This window comes from Pteropus vampyrus, unplaced genomic scaffold (assembly GCF_000151845.1).
Source record: "Pteropus vampyrus isolate Shadow unplaced genomic scaffold, Pvam_2.0 Scaffold234, whole genome shotgun sequence".
NCBI lineage: Eukaryota > Metazoa > Chordata > Mammalia > Chiroptera > Pteropodidae > Pteropus > Pteropus vampyrus.
In genome coordinates this window covers 2,280,047-2,297,214 of record NW_011889015.1, presented here as the reverse complement: position 1 = coordinate 2,297,214, position 17,168 = coordinate 2,280,047, and the positions used below count along the sequence as shown (strand labels likewise).

Below are 17,168 nucleotides of genomic sequence, written 5' to 3'. Positions count from 1 at the left end.
CACTGTAATTCTCTCACTTGACTCTAGAGCTGCCAACTGTTTTTCTTACAACTTCTGAGAACAGTTAGGTTCTTTAAAGTGTAAGTTTTGCTGAGGACCTATATATCTTTGTTAAAGGCTGTTAACAGGATAAATATTTTCTCTTCCCTTCCCTACCAGACTATACAGCATTACTGGAACTTTTGTAAACAACCGAGGAGAGATGAGTAGAGAGCTACAGAAAAGCATCTCTTAAAATACTGCTTTTATTCTATTTCGAATGCAACGTAATTTAAGCAAAGTCACTCCATTATTCATTACTATGTAACTTAAGAGAAATAATTATAAATATAAATAATAATATTGGTTTTATAACATGCATATTTTCCCTGAATGTTATATGTAATATTCAGATTAACCCCCAAGCCAATCAATTATTTTCCTTATTTTAAAGATGAGGAAACCAAGGCTTACAGAAATGAAGTAACTTGCTCAAATTATTTAAGTCATATTACAGCTAGTAAGTGGTAAAACTTTCTGAATCCAAAATATTAAAAAATATAGCAAAGCATTGATATCAAAATATTGTCACTTGACAATTGCGGTAGTATAGAACACATAAAAGTGATGAGAAAATTCACACTCATCAGTAGTAAGCCTCCTAATTAAAGGTGGGAAGTGATGAGAAAGAATTCTGCTGTTCTGTTATGGCAAAGCCAATTATCTATGACTTATAATATACTTACCTTTACAAAATAACAAACTGTCTACAGTATAAACTCCATACAGAAGTACAAGTAAACCTGAAGGCTGTTCTATTTATTCACTTTATTTTGAAGAGCAAGCATATTATTTAGTATTTCATTTATATACATGTTATTTTGTATACCTCAAACTCAATAAAGACCCCCTAAATTTTCACACACACACACACACACACACACACACACACACACACACTACGATGAGTTTCAATAGATGGCACAGGTTAATTAAGAGATTAAAGTTATAAAATGACAAATCAGATTCTAAAAAAATAAATATGGTAAGGTGCTAAATTTGGAAGATTATGCTGATAACATTTCCATAGGGCAAGGAAAATTCCCTATTTTCAAACTTAGATGATGAGCTAATCATTGAACCATATAATCCAGGAAAAGTAGGAAAAAAAATGCCCGAGTAAAATTAGTAAAAGGAATGAATAAAAGTATTATCAAGGTTAGTGCATTTTGAAATTAAAAACATAAAAGAGAAAGAATTTTTAACACAGGCCAACTTTTTGGGAAAAATAAATCAAAGGGGAGAAAAGATAATAACAAATATAAAGCAATAGAAATGGGAAAGGAGAAATAACCACAGAGATGCAGAAAACTTTTAGATTTATAGATTGAATACTATAAAAAAAATTTGCTAAAAAATACTGGACATTTCACCAACATAGTGAGCTTTCACGAAGACATGTTAAAAAATGAATAAGAAATATAAAATAGAACAGGACAATAATCATGGAAGAAAAATATGACAACTGCTCTGGAACCATCCTTGAAAAGATATAAGGCTCAGAAAAATTTGCTCGCAAGTTTTAGCAAATGTCAAAGAATGGTTTAATTCTTGCAGTAATTTGAACACTTTAATAACAAAGTATATGATGTGTATAAATCTTTTAGATCCACATTAAGGTATCTGCTAATACCTTGTCACCCCGTTGTTTAAAGGAGAAAGCATATATATGGTACCCCAATAGATGCCAAACAAAAATTTGATAAAGATTTAATACTTATACTTAAAAAAAACAAAACAGTTTGGTAAATGAGAATAATATTTTCTTTTCTGAAAGCAACTGGAAGCATGCTCACTAATTTTGAGAAAAGAAACGAAGCTGCCAGCTTTTACAACTATTTTTAAAAATTATTCTGGAAGTTCTAACCAGTGCAAAAGTAGAAAAAACACAGGTATGAATATTGAAATGGGAGAGCAAACATAATTTTTATATAATATTATCTATCTGAGAAATCAAACATATCAACTGAACTCGGTACAAATGAATATAGATTAAAATTTAATAATTGGGAAGATAATATCATAGCAACATTCACTTTAAAAAAAGCTCCATAGAAATACTACCACCAATTCTTCTCCAGAAGTGACAGGAATTAGATCTGAATTATAAATTTGGGTTTTACCACCAAACATATCCTTGGGAAATACTATTTGACCTCTATTAGGACATTTCTTCGAGTATAAAATGTCATGACAGCCCCTGTTCTGTCTCTACACAGACTGGCATTTAGAATCAATTCAATTATGTATATGGAAATACTTAACATACAGGGCCAACCAATTCAAAATTCTACCCCAGACTATATGTATCTCTCCCATCCTCGTGCTTTATTTATACTCCTTTTCTTTTAAGAAATAAAATTATATTGGAAATTCACTACAAACCGCTCCAAGAAGGGAATTTAATTTTAAAAAGCACAAATGATAACCAATGCTTTATTTTTAAATTTTAATTCTTCTGTATTGTATTTCTAAGTGGGACCCCAGGATGGCAAGAAAAAGTCAGAGTAACACCTCTTCGCCACAAGAGGGAGCTAAACATTTGGTTCACTTGATTTATTAAAGGCATTTTTTACCTTATTTCCTATGCTACAGAATAATTCACTGTCTTTAAGTCGACCTTTGATTTGTGGCATTATTTCTATCATCTTGACTTAAAAGTCCTGCACTTCTCCTGGCTGACATCTCTAGAGCTGCCTCAGTTGAGAAGCACAATAATTACAATAGTGGGACTTTTATTTTCCTAACGTACTTGGCAAACATTCAGCATTGAAAACATATTCTATCATAATAAATGAGAGAGCTGTTTGTAAAATCATCTACAAAAAATATTTTTTATAAATATATTTTGTCTTGATTCTTCCAATAAAATCTGCCTAGAATACTTTTTACACTTCTATTTAAAAATAAGTATATCTTTAATAAATGACTCCTCTTGTAAAAATGTACAACGGTTTTATAAAATACTATGCTTACAACATATGGAAATCACACCAAAATAAAGGTAGGGCAGTTTATGATTAGAAAATTGCTTTAAAAGGTAACACTTGATCTTATAAAAAGATTAAAATTCAAAATGCAAACTGCCACAGGAAATGCTTAGCTTAAATGTTAAGAAATGTTTTACAATATCCTATACCACATTAGGAATTAATTTTTTTTTAAAATACTCAAAATATATATAATCAAAGTTACTTATATCAATCTAGTCATTTTATACAGAAAAACATGATCCCAATTATGCAGAGGATGTAAATAAAATAGCTAAATTTGAATAGGAATTGGAATTATGATTTCAATTTATGACCCTGACAGGTCACAACAGTTAGTCTGGTAACCATCTGATTTTATTAAGCAACACTGGAGTGAAAAATGCACATGTGTGTGTGAAATACAGGCAGTTAAAATTTGCTATTCTTTGCCACAGAATACAATAAACAATAGATTCTCACTTTATACCCTCTCATTGTGGTACGCTAATCAAGTCATATGTGATCTCTACTAAGTCTGCAGTGCTTGTGCTCTTAATCAAGATAAAATTACAGCTGTCATTTCTGAGGAAAATACTAAAGCGAAACATCTTGTTGATGTCTTCAAATTATCATGACTTAAATGTCAGCTTATACATCTTGGGCTCTGATGTGATTACAGTGAGTCTAGAGAATATGACTGACCATGACCTAGAAGAAAAATACTTCTTTAATTTACAGAAAAACCAGTCTGCAGTGATCTTATATTCTGTACTCTACGGCCAAGTGTTTGTGGACCTGGTAATATATTTCAGGGCACAGAGAGAGGACAGCTGTGAATATGCACGGAGCCTAGTATAGTCCAGTTGTACAGTCCACAGGCTCTGGATTATTGAGTTCAAATCCCAGCTCCTTCTCTTACTAGCATTGTCATCATTCCGCTGTAAAATGGAGATATCATAGTAACAATCTCATAGGATTGTTGTGAGAATTGTTTATATATATGTATACTTAGAGAAATGAAAAAAAAAAGACCTATTTATATTTAGCTGTGTTATTTTTAGCTATTATTATAGTTGTTATTTTTACTTATTATTTTTACATTATGAAAAGCTAAATAATGTTCTAAAACCAATAGCTCAACCAGGTTAGAGATCTTTAATTGTAATGATGTAAATATTTAGGCTGGAGCTATCATATGAACTGGGCTCAAGTAAACTACTTTTCATTGGGAAACTATTTTGATTGTAGACTGCACTCAGAGTGAGACATGTACCTCACAGGCAATCAGTAGAATTCTTCTATATCTTTAAGTCTTCCCCTATCAATGCTTTATCCCTAGATATAGTCATATACATTTTACATCTCCAGATGAAGAAAATATTCAAAGGAATCATGACATGACTACTCGTAATAAAAATGAAAAGAAGAAAAGCATACCTGGGTAATCTTCAGATACATGGACTGAATAGGATACACTGTTAAAACAGAAAAAAAAAAAAGGAAAAGGTTCAAGTTACTGCTATAGCAGATATGGTTTTACAAAACAAAACTAGCCTCATGTTACCCATTCATTTATACAGATGTAAGTATGTAAGATAACATACAAAACGGATTGGAAAACCTCTTTGACATCAGAAACTGACAGATTCTTAAGATACATGACATAGGAAACTTATAGATATTTAAGATACATTTGTATAAATGTTTTTGAAATTTCTTTCTCCCAATAGTGAGACTTTCTTTAGTACAGATAGATCTTTTTTATTTCAGCAATGTCTAATATTATCTAATTTATGATCATTTGTGTCAAGTGTTCAGATTTAATCAAATCATCTTTTCTTATCAAAATAACGTATTCCTTCTGTTTAGTATGGCAGTCAAGAATTTAAACATTTAATGTTGCTTCCTTAAAATATACTGTGCTTTTGAAACATGTCCTTTTCTTCAAAGAATTAACAAAATGATGACAGTATAATAGTCATTCATCAGCCAATCTTTCTTCATCACTATAATAATAAATAAATTACCTCCTGTTCTCAGAAAAATTGAGTTGTTTCAAAAATATTTTTTAAATGGAATTTTAACAGCTTCACAACTCCTTTCTCAGTAACCCCACTGCCTCTTAGTTCTTATCGCATATGACATATGGGAAATTATCATACTTATTTGTTCACTTTTCTATGGCTGTCAACCAGACTGCAGGTTTTTTAGGTTAGGGTCCATATCTACTTATATTTTTTAGTATAGTCACCTATTTCAGTACATGACACACAGTACATATTCAATATTAACTTTTTGAATGGATCAGTGGAGCTGCCGCCTGCCACAGAGAAGTCAAAATTTAGTTCACGTTTGCCAAATTAACTGCCTCTTAAGACCCTCCCCCCAAAAAAGTTCCTTCTCTGAAGGAACATACAGAATACAGAGTCTTTGCACAGTATCATTTATACTCTAAATTACTTGACATATGAACAACTAGGGAAATCTAACCTATGTTCAAGAGAAAATTTGACCCAAGTGTTGGGACTGGCCCACAATGATATAAAAATAAGTTATTATAAAAGTATACTTAAGGATGTAAAGGAAAATTCAACCTGAAGAAGAAAAGAACAAATAAAAATAGATCATTAGCAAAAGAGTCTTAGAAGGTAAAGAGAGAGAGAATAATGCAGGGAAAGAAAAAAAAAACAGTTGGAAATATCCCAATTTGGATGAAAGATGTAGATGTATAGACTGAAGAAGCTCAGAAAACCCAAACAGGATGAATGCACAAAGAACTGTACCTGCCACCTACACCACAGTCAAACTGCTGAAAATCAAATATAAGGAAAAAATTTTCGAAAGTTAAGAAAAAATGATGCATTACAATAAGAATGAATGTTGAGTTTTCATAAGAAACTCTAGAGGACAGAGGACAATAGAACATTAGAGTTTAGAGGTGTGGGGACGACAACTGTGAACCCGTAATTCTATATCCAGAACATACATCTGTCAAAAATGAAGGCAATAATTAAAGAAGCTTTCAGATAAGAGAAAATTGTGAAAATCTGTCCCAGCAGACCTAAGATACAAGAAATGCCAAACAAAGTTCTCTAGGCTGACTATCAGAAAGTCAAATATCCAGAAGAAATGAAAAACACCAGAAATCATAAATATAAAATTATGACTATTTTTCTCTTCATGGTTTTAAAATACATGTGACTGTTTAAAATATAAGTTCTAGCCCTTCATTGTGGGATTTATAATATATGTAACTAAAATACACATGACAATTAATAGCATAACATCAGAGAGGGACTGAATTGTCATATACAGATTCAAGGTACTTTCATCTTATGTGAAATGGTATAATATTGACCCTAAATAATAACTCTAAGAAAACTTAAATTATTGTAATCCCTAGAGCAAACACGCAAAAAAAATGCTAAAACAGATAAATTGACATGTAATTCTAAAATCATTTTGGAACATTTAATCCAAAAGAAAGCAAGGACAGAGGAACAAAAAACAGAAGGGAAAAATAGAAAAGCAAATAGTAAATGGTGCCTAAATCCAACCGCAGCAAAAATGGCATTGTATATAAATGGACTAAATATACTGAAAAAAGGCGAAGATAACCAGAGTGAATAAAAAAGCAAGTTGCAAATCTATGCTGTCTTTAAGAAATCCACATTAAAAGTAAAGGCATACACAGATTGAAAATAAAGAACTAAAAAGATATACCATGCAAACGGTAAACATAAGAAGGCTGAAGTACTTAAATTACTATTGTTAGGCTTCGAGACAAAGATATCATGATGATAAAAGGGTCAGTTCATTAGGAAGAAGGAACAAAATCATAAATGTGTATGCACCTAACAGATCTTTAAAACACATGAGGCAAAGCCTGACAGAATTTAAGGGAGAAATAGATAAGTTCACAACAAAGTTTGAGTAATTTACAGATCCAGCCCCTGCCCTACTCTGCACACACAAAATCATTAAAGACACAGAAGATCTGAAATAGATATCACAGAAAACCACCACAGAATATCCTTTTCTTTTCAAGTACAGATAGATGGAATGTTTACAAAGAGAGATCACCTACTGGGCTACAAAGCTAGTCAATAAATTTGAATGGACGATAATCACCACAGTTCACATCCTGGGTTTCCTGGCTCATCCTACCCTGTGACACTAAGTCTTAAGTCCTCAAAAGACACTTCCTTTTAGAATTTGTGACTGGACTTTGGGCTCTGTGACTGTGGGCACAGGTAACGCAACCCTCTCAGGAAGACCAAGTCCCCAGGATTCCACCAAGTTTCTGGCATGCTGCTCAGTCCTTGGGGAGAGATTAAGTGTGGACAAGAAAGAGGGGAGAAGGAAAGGAAGATGGGTATCGACATATTGTGTTTTCATAAAGCTCATTTAATTGTTCGATTAATTCAAGAAGCACTTCTTGGTAATCTGGTAAAAGCCAACATTGTGTTAATGCCACATAAGATTTAAGTGGAAAAAAAACTAGGAAAAATAACTTTGAATGATTATTTCGGAGGGAAACGAAGAGTATGAAACTTAAGGAATATGATAGCCAAAGGAACTCGAACACTTTAAAGCAATATAATACTTCTTTTAACTTTTTATTTTAAAATAATTACAGGTTCACATGAAGTTGCACAAATAGTACGGAAAGAGAGGTCTCATGTATCTTCCACCCATTTTCCCCAACTGATGACATCTTATGTACCTACGGTATAATATCAAAAGCAGGAAATCAACATAAGTGTAAAGTTTGGGTATACTTCTATGTCATTTTATCACATTTGCATCACGTACTCACTACTGCAAATCAAGACACAGAACGATTGGATCAAGATTTCTCTCCTGCTATACTCTTTAGGCCCCCCCTTTACCACAACATCCCTGACCTTAGGCAGCCACTAATCACTTTTCCAACTCTACAATTTTATGATTTCAAAAATTTTATATAAATCGAATCATGGAGTAGGAAGCATAATGATATTTTAAGGCAAAATTAGTATTTTGAAAAAATTACCAACATTGGCAATATTTAGGATATACTAAAGAAGAAAGAGATCGAATTAAGAAGTTACTATAGTAGTAAAACGTGAGTAAGTATCAGTGAGAAGGTACCGAATGGCAAGGAGAAGGCAGGAACAAATGGCAGATACTGGACCGCAGCCAAGAGCCCAGCTTAGGGAATCATGGCCCTGAATCCAATGCCAAGAATTGAGAGACAAAATAACCATGTCAATGGTGCCTCAAACAAGCTGGGGAAAATATATATTATGACCCCATATGAATTTGTTTTTCCATGATTCATTCTCTTATATAATGGAACTGCACTATGCAGAAATGACATTATTAATGATCAAGGCAACCCTTCATCTGGCAGCACTATGTGACAGAAGCCTGGGACATTGCCAGGTTATACTCAGCACTAAGGTCAATTATTTTCCAACAGCCTACCATCTCAACCAATGGCAGTTAGCTTCATTTTTCATCCAAATCAATATCTAAATCCAGAATGAAGCCTTAATACATTCCTATGTCCATCTCCGATTAGGGAGCCTGTTGTAAGGAGAGCCAAATAAATAGGCGTCAAATTTCAGCTTTGAGCTTTACTAGCTGGGTGGCATAAGAAAAGTAATTTCAACATACTCAGCTTCAATCTCTCTTCAGTAAAATGAGAGAATCCAGACCTACCATACAAGCCTGCTGCGGTGATTTAATGGCTTAACAGGTGTAAGCCCCCAGGACAACGCCAGACACACAGCAGCAGGTGCCAAATAATTTTAGTCAGCTTCCAGTACAAGCAATGGAAATTTGTAGAAGTGAAATTTTACATGAATGAATGTTCTCTGGGGAACTCGATTTGCCCCAAATCACAATATACATATTACATTTATCCAGAGACAAAAGCTAACACTGATGATTTTATTTTATGGTTATATTATCTTCATGGTAACAGGAGACATTTCCATGTTCACGATCATACCTAATTTTTCAAGTACAAAAAAGAAAGCAAAAGCCCTATAAAATGATTCATCAGCTCATGTGCTATAGCATTTTCTTGGTGGTACACCAGAAGGAAAATCACCAGGGCTATAAAATCCGAATCCGTTTCACTTTGTGGCTTACAGAGTTCTTAGGGAGACAATCTAGTAGCAGCAGACATGGATGATTAAGCTGAAGGCCCTAATAGGTAGGGCTAAAAAAAAGAGCAAAGGACAAAGCTACAAAGCTTAAACAGATAGCAGAGTAAGGGTAGCATATGCTGTACGTAATAAATACTAAAGTAGGCAAAAATATTGCAAAGAAGTAAAAGGTGAACATGAGAAGAAACAAACACCTGGAGCCAGCTCTGAATTGATTCATGAAAAAATGCCTTCAGCATTGTGGAATATTCTAAATTACAATGATATTGAGGAGCTATGCCAGAGAAAATCAAGTCAATACGTGTTTGGTATATACCATACGCACCACACAGTACTAGGCTGTTGATATCACAAGTTTAAAACTAGATTCTATAAATTATTTCTGTAACTTTGAAAATTTTTAAAAATAAAATGGTTGCTCTTATCCCTTATTCCTCTGAAAACATCTGCCCCAACCAAAGAAACCTCTCAATTGCCAAGAGCCTGTGAAGGAGTTCATGGAGGGAGCCCTCAGGTATCTAATATCTACCTAATTCTGTATTTTGTTTATATATTTGTTTATTCCTATAATAATATCATTCATGGGGTCATTCTTGTATCTAAACTCACCACTCACTCCACTGCCATCCTATTCCTTCTGAAATGCCTGCAAAGTACTAAGAATAGATCAAGTTCAGATATAGTTCCCAAGTTCACAGATCTAAAAAAAGTTCTTTAAGAATAGTAGGAGCTAATGGAAGATGGCAGTTTTAACACGACAAAGATAGGAACTCAGACTTGAGATGAAAGAGTTTTAGATTTAGAAAACCTTTCAGAAGTACTGAATTTAATATCTGTATTTTATAAGTAGGCCCCAATATGTTGTGACTTTCTATCATCTCTAACTCAAAACTCCTGGATCCTGGACGTGGTTCCATAGTGTAGCGGTTAGCACATCTGCTTTACACACAGAAAGTCCTGGGTGTGTGCTCCAGTGGAGACACGGTCCATGGTCTACAGCCATGCCACCCTGAACAAGCCCAATGTATGGTCTCGGAAGCTAAGCAGGGTCGGGTCTGGTTATATACTTGGATGGGAGAAATTCCTGGATCCCGAGCTCATACTTTTTCAAGTACAACCAAGTTTTTCGACAGAGCAAGCAATACCAATATTTTGTTGTACCTCATATCCTTTTACTTTACTCTCTAAAATCTAAAACAATTTCTCTGTAATCAGAGAAACCAAACTCTTACTTATCTTTGCTCTCCCAGTTAGATCATTTTAGAATTTACTTGAGAAAAAGCAAATTGCAGAAACTAACAAAAAATTGCAGCTACAATGCTTATGGGTACACGCCTCAACTCTGTATGTTCACTTGCAAAACAACAGCTTAGGCCTAAGGATATATGTATCCCACCCCACTCACAGACCCACTGGGAGCTTATTAGAACAAAATCCACTCTGATACTCAGAATTCTGCCTTCCCTCACTCTTCAGTCCTGCAGAGGGAAAGAGACACTGTCTGGCTTCTTATCTCCACAAACAACTCTTGCATCTCAAGCCCGAAGGTGGTTTTTGGCATGCCAGAAGCTCACATTGCTATTCCGATGCCTTTTACTTCCCAAAACATTCATCAACTCTTCATTATCACTTTTATCTTCCAAAAACATTTTCTAACTATCCAGGTCAACCAGCACTCTTTACCATTATTAACTACCAATCATTTGGTCATTTATCCAGGATTAGGGATTTCCCAGGCACTCTCTTACTAAAAAATCCTTATATCACCCACAACCATATGGACGTCGTTAAGCTGCATGTAGTTTCATGGCCTCATCTTCCCTTAACTTCAGCTCATCAAATCCATGGCTACATCTTAGCCTTGACTTGGGAGAGTCACTGCTTTCCTTCCAAAGTCTCAACTCCCACATCCCACTTTCGAGCTGCAATTTTTATCACTTTTCAGCCCTCATTTTTCGACATCCTTAAATCCCCATGCTTTTACTCTTCGTGCTGTCGGTCCCTCCTGGCTTCACAATCTTCTGTGCGTGACCACAGACACCTTAACTGCTCTCTCCATACCACTCGGGCCCCTGCTTGTGCACTTCTCTCTTGTCCATGCATTCTCAACTCCGAGACCAGGGATCTGACTGCTGCTGAAAAGGACAACGGAACTAAGGGATCTGGTGCCACTACCGACATGGGGTGTTCATTACCAGCTACGTTCAACTTTGCTCAGTAACCCCAGAACCCACCCCTTATGTAGTCCTTTGCTATTTCTTCTCTGTTGTTTTGCAAATCTTCAAAACTTTCTGATGCTGTATCACAACCTGCCCTTTCACTATTCACATTGAAATAAAATAGATTATTATATGGTTACTCTTTCAAGGCATTCTCTCAGTTCTTATTCCGACCAACCACCTACAAGCTCATACCTCTCTCCTCGCACCCGGAAAGTGGGAAATGTCTGTCCTTTTGTGTGAGACTAATCCATGTACATCGTCTACTTAATTTATACATCCCATAAACCCACACTCCACTTGGAAACTTTTTCGATTAATTTAATCTAATAATTGCACAATTTTAAATTAATCAAAAATTTGTAATTATGGAAAAGTGAAAAGATTTACCCCAAAGGATATTAATGGTAGCACTATATAAAATGAAAAAGTACCCCAAAAAGCAAGAGTGCCAAATAATAGAGTCATATAAAATGTTATATGCACACAGTGTAATACTAGGAAATTGTGAAAAAGTAATACTGTAAAATAATATGAAATGAAAGAGAGTGTTTCTGATACATTAAGGTATATACAAAAAATGAGACAGCAATAACATATTTTCATTAAAAAATATGTAAATATATACTAAAAATATATACTGATAGAAAACTGACTTGAAAAATGACAAATATTAACAGTTATCTCTTGGTTACTGGATGAAAAGGAATTTTATTCTTTGTAATCTGTACCGTTTCAATCTTTATAATAAGTGTGTATTGTGTAAAAAGAAGAAAACATCTAGTAATGTTTAACCTTTCCCTTGTAGCCTTTTCTAATGATCACCTTTTCTTCTTCTAAAAGTCAAGTTTTTATAAACAGTAAATCTAAACTGTTTTCACTACCTACCCACTTGAACACACACATTACAATTTAGCTTCCACTCCTAGTACTCCACCGAAATTCTGCTTCGTCAAAGTCACCACTGGCCTTTTTTTTTCCTAGTCCTTAACTGACACGAATTCTCAAATGCACTTAATAAAAATGAAGACATCGTGAAGCCCCTCTTCCTTGGTTCCTAACTCTACCTCTCCCTGGATCCTCTCTTGTTTTTGAAGATGTTCTTCTTTATTTCTTGACTTTTGATATTTTGCATTTCATGTAGTTTTCATATTTCAATGCTTCCCAGAAAACAGAAAACTGTTCTGTTTTCCACATGAGTAATCACCACTAGAACCACGAGAATCTCCTACCAATCATAAGCAAAGGACTCAAAATTCTGTATCTCCAATTCCATCAGGTAGCTTTTTCCCCCACATTTTCAATAGGATATTCTACAAGCAAATTAAACTCAACATATTGAAAACAGAACTCATAGCCTTCTTTACATTAATTTTCAACTCAGCAAATTTGGGGCCAATGACAGCAGCAGCCGCTGTGAGGAACTACAGATCTATTTACCCCTTGACCACATCAGGGCACAGGCCCGTGGCCACTTTCTGAAGTAGAGAATTTGTTTTAGCAGATCTGAAGTGAGATCTGGGCCTATGCTTTTCTAACAAGCACTCCAAATGATTCTGATGAAGGTGAGCTCTGGACCTGGTGACCGAAAAATATAGATACTGATTCTATAGAATAAAATTCCACACAAAGGAAAAGTGGAGCCATACTGTTCAGATCTGAATTTTGGCTTTGCCATTATTAACTGTGAGACTGCGGGCTACATAACTAACCACTCTCTGCCTTGGTTTCCTCGTCTGTATTACATAGCCCTTGTTCCTCAAGACTCAATCTCAGGAACAATTTCCTACGAAACTTCCCCAACAACCCAGGCAGACTTGTGTGTCCTCTCCCCTATGTTCCTCTTCATCTTGACATTAATTATCCTCTAGACTGAAAGTACAGACCAAACACTTTTATCCTCAAATTTCTAAAGATATGACACCGTAACTTATCGCTTAATAAATAATTTCTGAATGAATAAATAAATCATATCTTTCTCCAAAATTACCCAAGGATATACCATGACAGTCCTTGACCAGAATACCTACTACTCGGGCAAATGCTTAAATATTTGATAAAAATCAGCAAATAATGGTAGTAACAGTTCACCCTGTAGGTACACACTGCCATGCACGTGAGTGTCAGGCCTTTTCACCACATTCTCTTCGTGAGCTTTTTTGTGATGTACAGAAAGACCGGGTTCTGAATGGCCAAGGTCATATGTATTCTCTGTATTTTTCATTTTAAATCTATATAATGAGGGTGATACTTGCATTATTACCAAGCCTGATAAAATGAGATGAAATTCAGTAACACAATATAAGGGAAGATCTTTGAGGTGGTTGAAAACACAGAAGCACCAGTTATTTTTGATACGGAAGAGTATAGACGTTAGTATTTCAAACTGATTAGTAGTTTACCAGTTGACTTGTCGGGAAAGCACCAAAACATCCACTACCTATTCCTATCTTAAAAGTATGAAAGAAGGAATTTTAGTTCTCCTAGACAGAAGAGAGCAGTGGTATGGAAAATGTTTGATCAGAAATTTGTTGCAATATCATATAGTTTATGCAAAGAATAAGCATGCTTTATTCAAGGCTTCTAATGACCACTGCACACATATATCTGCCCTATCCCTCAACATGAAGACAGGAGAATGGCATTCTCATTCCAGAAGAAAAGACATATCTTTCCCACCAATGAAATAAATAGTTGATACAGGACAACTTATACAGAGCAACCTATATTACTCTTTACACAGGTGAAAAAAAGGTAAAGACGCTTACCAATAAACATTGTTAGTTTCTCAATAACACATATGTTCTTATTTTCAAAGCTTATTTTGATAATTTTTAAAGTTATACTTGCAGCAAGAGAAATAACAGGATTGAAAGTGTTCGATTTTTAGGGAAGTAGCTAAGTCAGCAACTTCTATGGTTAAATATTTCACCATAGATCAAACGCTTAGATTGCTAAGTAAACCATCTTCTCAACAGGGATGAACTTGAAAGACCTGAGTCCAACTTTGATTAGTAACCTAGATACATGCTTTATTTATGGCATTAATATACCACATAGTACAAGCAAAATTCTTTTATATTGCCTTAGTCAAATGCAGGAGCCAACAGTATATTTAAATGAAGTTCTGCTTCTCTCTTTCTTTAACCGAAATAAAAGGCCACAAACTCAAGTGCAACAAGTCATGAATAGGGGATAGAGCATGACAAGTCACCAACATTAAATTAACTATATGTAAATATGACCTGAAACCTACATTAAATTAATTATATAAGTACTATTTCTGTATTTCTTCCTCAAAAGTTCAATGTCTGGACTTTTCTACTCTGCACTGTTTGCAAAGATAACTAATTCAATCTTCTTTTGATAAATATACACTAAAATGTAGACGCCTTTACCTTCACTGCTTTATATCTAAATTCAAGTTATAAATTGTTATAAGAAGTTTAAGAGTGCTACAAATGATATACGTAGCAGGCCAAGGCTGAAAAGCTGAATATGATGGAATAATTCCAAAACTGAAGCAAGCCTTGGTCGAGACAAGACAACATGTTTCATGAAAACACTATAAATATTCAAATAACTGCAAAAGATCCTAAGATACTACCTCAGCAACCTTCTCAAATATTTTTAAATATATCAAATCAGTTCTTTCCAAATTATTTTCTTGTGGAATATCGAGCACAATATCATATCATATCACCTGAAGACCCTGCAGGACCCAACCCTTCTACTTGGCTCATATTCGTCTTGCACCACTGTCCTGCATTCTTTTTCCCTCTATGTTCCAACAAAAAGGAAACTTTTCAGTTCTTAAGCTTGCAATGGTCCCTCTGCCTGGAATTCCCTCTCCCTCCCTCCCACTCCTGTTTGCCTTGTTAACTCATTTTTTTTTTTTCTTATTAACTTATTCTCATCCTTCAGATATCAACTCAAATGTCACCTAAGAAAAAAAGCTTTCTCATCACCCTTCTCATACTTGGATAGATTTACTATAGAGCAATTACACAATTTGTAATTATATACTTATTTGCATGACATTATCATGTGCTTCCCCCACTAAAATCTATGAGATTAGAAAGCACCTCTGTTTTCTACCCAGCATTTACTATATACCTAGCACGTAGTGGGAACACTATAATTATTTGTGAAGCAAATGTTTATTGAAAGTGCATAGATCCTTCTATCTTCCAACTCGGAATAATCTTCCTCACAAAATTACTTAGTAAATATAATTTAGTTTATATCCCGAAGAGCACAGAATAAAGAGCATGGACTTTAGAATATACCTTTAAAAGCCATTGAACCTGAGAAAATTAAACTGGCTAAGCTCCTTCTCCGTATTTGTTAAGTGAGATAACATATTCTTCCTAGTATTGTCAAGAGGATTACGTGGAAGGTGATATGTGGAAGAAAGCAGCTGTGTAATGACAGGAGGTATCAGTGAAATGATTTCTCAACTCGCCCAAATTCAAGAATGAGAAGAAGCAAAATAATTCTGTAATGGACATGCACAATGCCTCCTCCCTGTCTGATCTACTCCTTCCCGCTTCCCGCTGCGTATGGAAGCCTTGGGTTTGCAGGTGGAGGATCCCTTCCACCAGGCAGAGAGGGGGGCTGAGCAACGGAGTAAGCCAGTCAGAACTGTGCTCCCTTTCCTACAGTAGGAAAGAGAGGTTACTTGGCCTATATGTGGGCATGCAGGTCTCAGTGGTCGGTTCAGGGCGGCCATTCAGAGTAAAGCTTGGAACTTTTATTTAATGGTTTTGGAACGAGACACTTGCTCCTCCTGGATGTGAGTGAGGAAGCGTACAGCCCTAGTTTCTGCCTGTAGCCTGCCTTTTGACGCCCATGGTAAACAGAGAAAGGAAGAGCTTAGAAAATTTCAGAGACAGAGTCTGCAGAGCCCTGATCAAACTAAACCGAAATCTCATTATCAGTGAACTTTTCATTACATGAACAAATTACTCTCCTTTTACTGTTTAAGCCAGCATGAAATATGTTTTTCTTTCAACCAAAAGCATCCTAATTTGTACACAGACCTATTAAACTGCTTGAGATATTTTAATGTAAACATCTATAAGCTATTTAAATTAAAAACGAAGAGCCATATAGCCTTGATTTAATTTTATGATTTTTGCCTCATTATTTTAAACTAGAAAATATACTAGTGACTTATTTAGTCTTTTAAGTACAGTTACAAATTTTATAGAACTTAAAACCTAAAAACAATGGTAATAAATTAGATAGTACACAACAAAAATTGCAAGTTCACAGTTATTATTTTCTGTTTGCCAACAATAGGTTCATTTTCTTTAAGGTATAACACTTTTTTCCTTGTGGTTAAATGATTTTTCAGTACTTTATAGGCATCTGATTTATTATTTTCTTTCAATACTATATTACATGAAATTGGATTTCGAAAGTCACAGTCCTATCCACTGCTTTGCTTGTTTGTTTCTTTCTGGATTACAGCCTTTTGGGAGGTCAGCAACTAAAGAGAAGAGTAGTAATACCTCTAGACTTTAATAAAGTATTTCTAAGTGCTAACTAAAGTCAATTAGCCTTTCACTCTTCGTTAAGCTTTTGAAAAATGGTTCGATCTCACAAGATTAATGTGAAAAGTACAATTATTCGAAAACAAGGATACTATACTTAAATCTAAAATATTTTGACCACAAAGTTAGTTGATTACTAGATATCGATTAGCAAATGCAATTCCTTCTTCAACTAAAAGATAGCCTCAGAGCAACAAATACGTAACACAAAGATAACCATGT

General features: G+C 34.7%; 1 protein-coding gene across 1 annotated transcript in view; it reads right to left on the bottom strand.

The window, feature by feature from the left end:
• Positions 1–17,168, bottom strand: part of PARP8 (poly(ADP-ribose) polymerase family member 8) — a 156,726-nt gene that overhangs the window by 69,817 nt on the left and 69,741 nt on the right. The window contains exon 4 of the mRNA XM_023519734.1: positions 4,449–4,486. Coding sequence (XP_023375502.1) covers positions 4,449–4,486 — 38 coding nt within the window. The remainder of the gene's footprint in view (positions 1–4,448; positions 4,487–17,168) is intronic.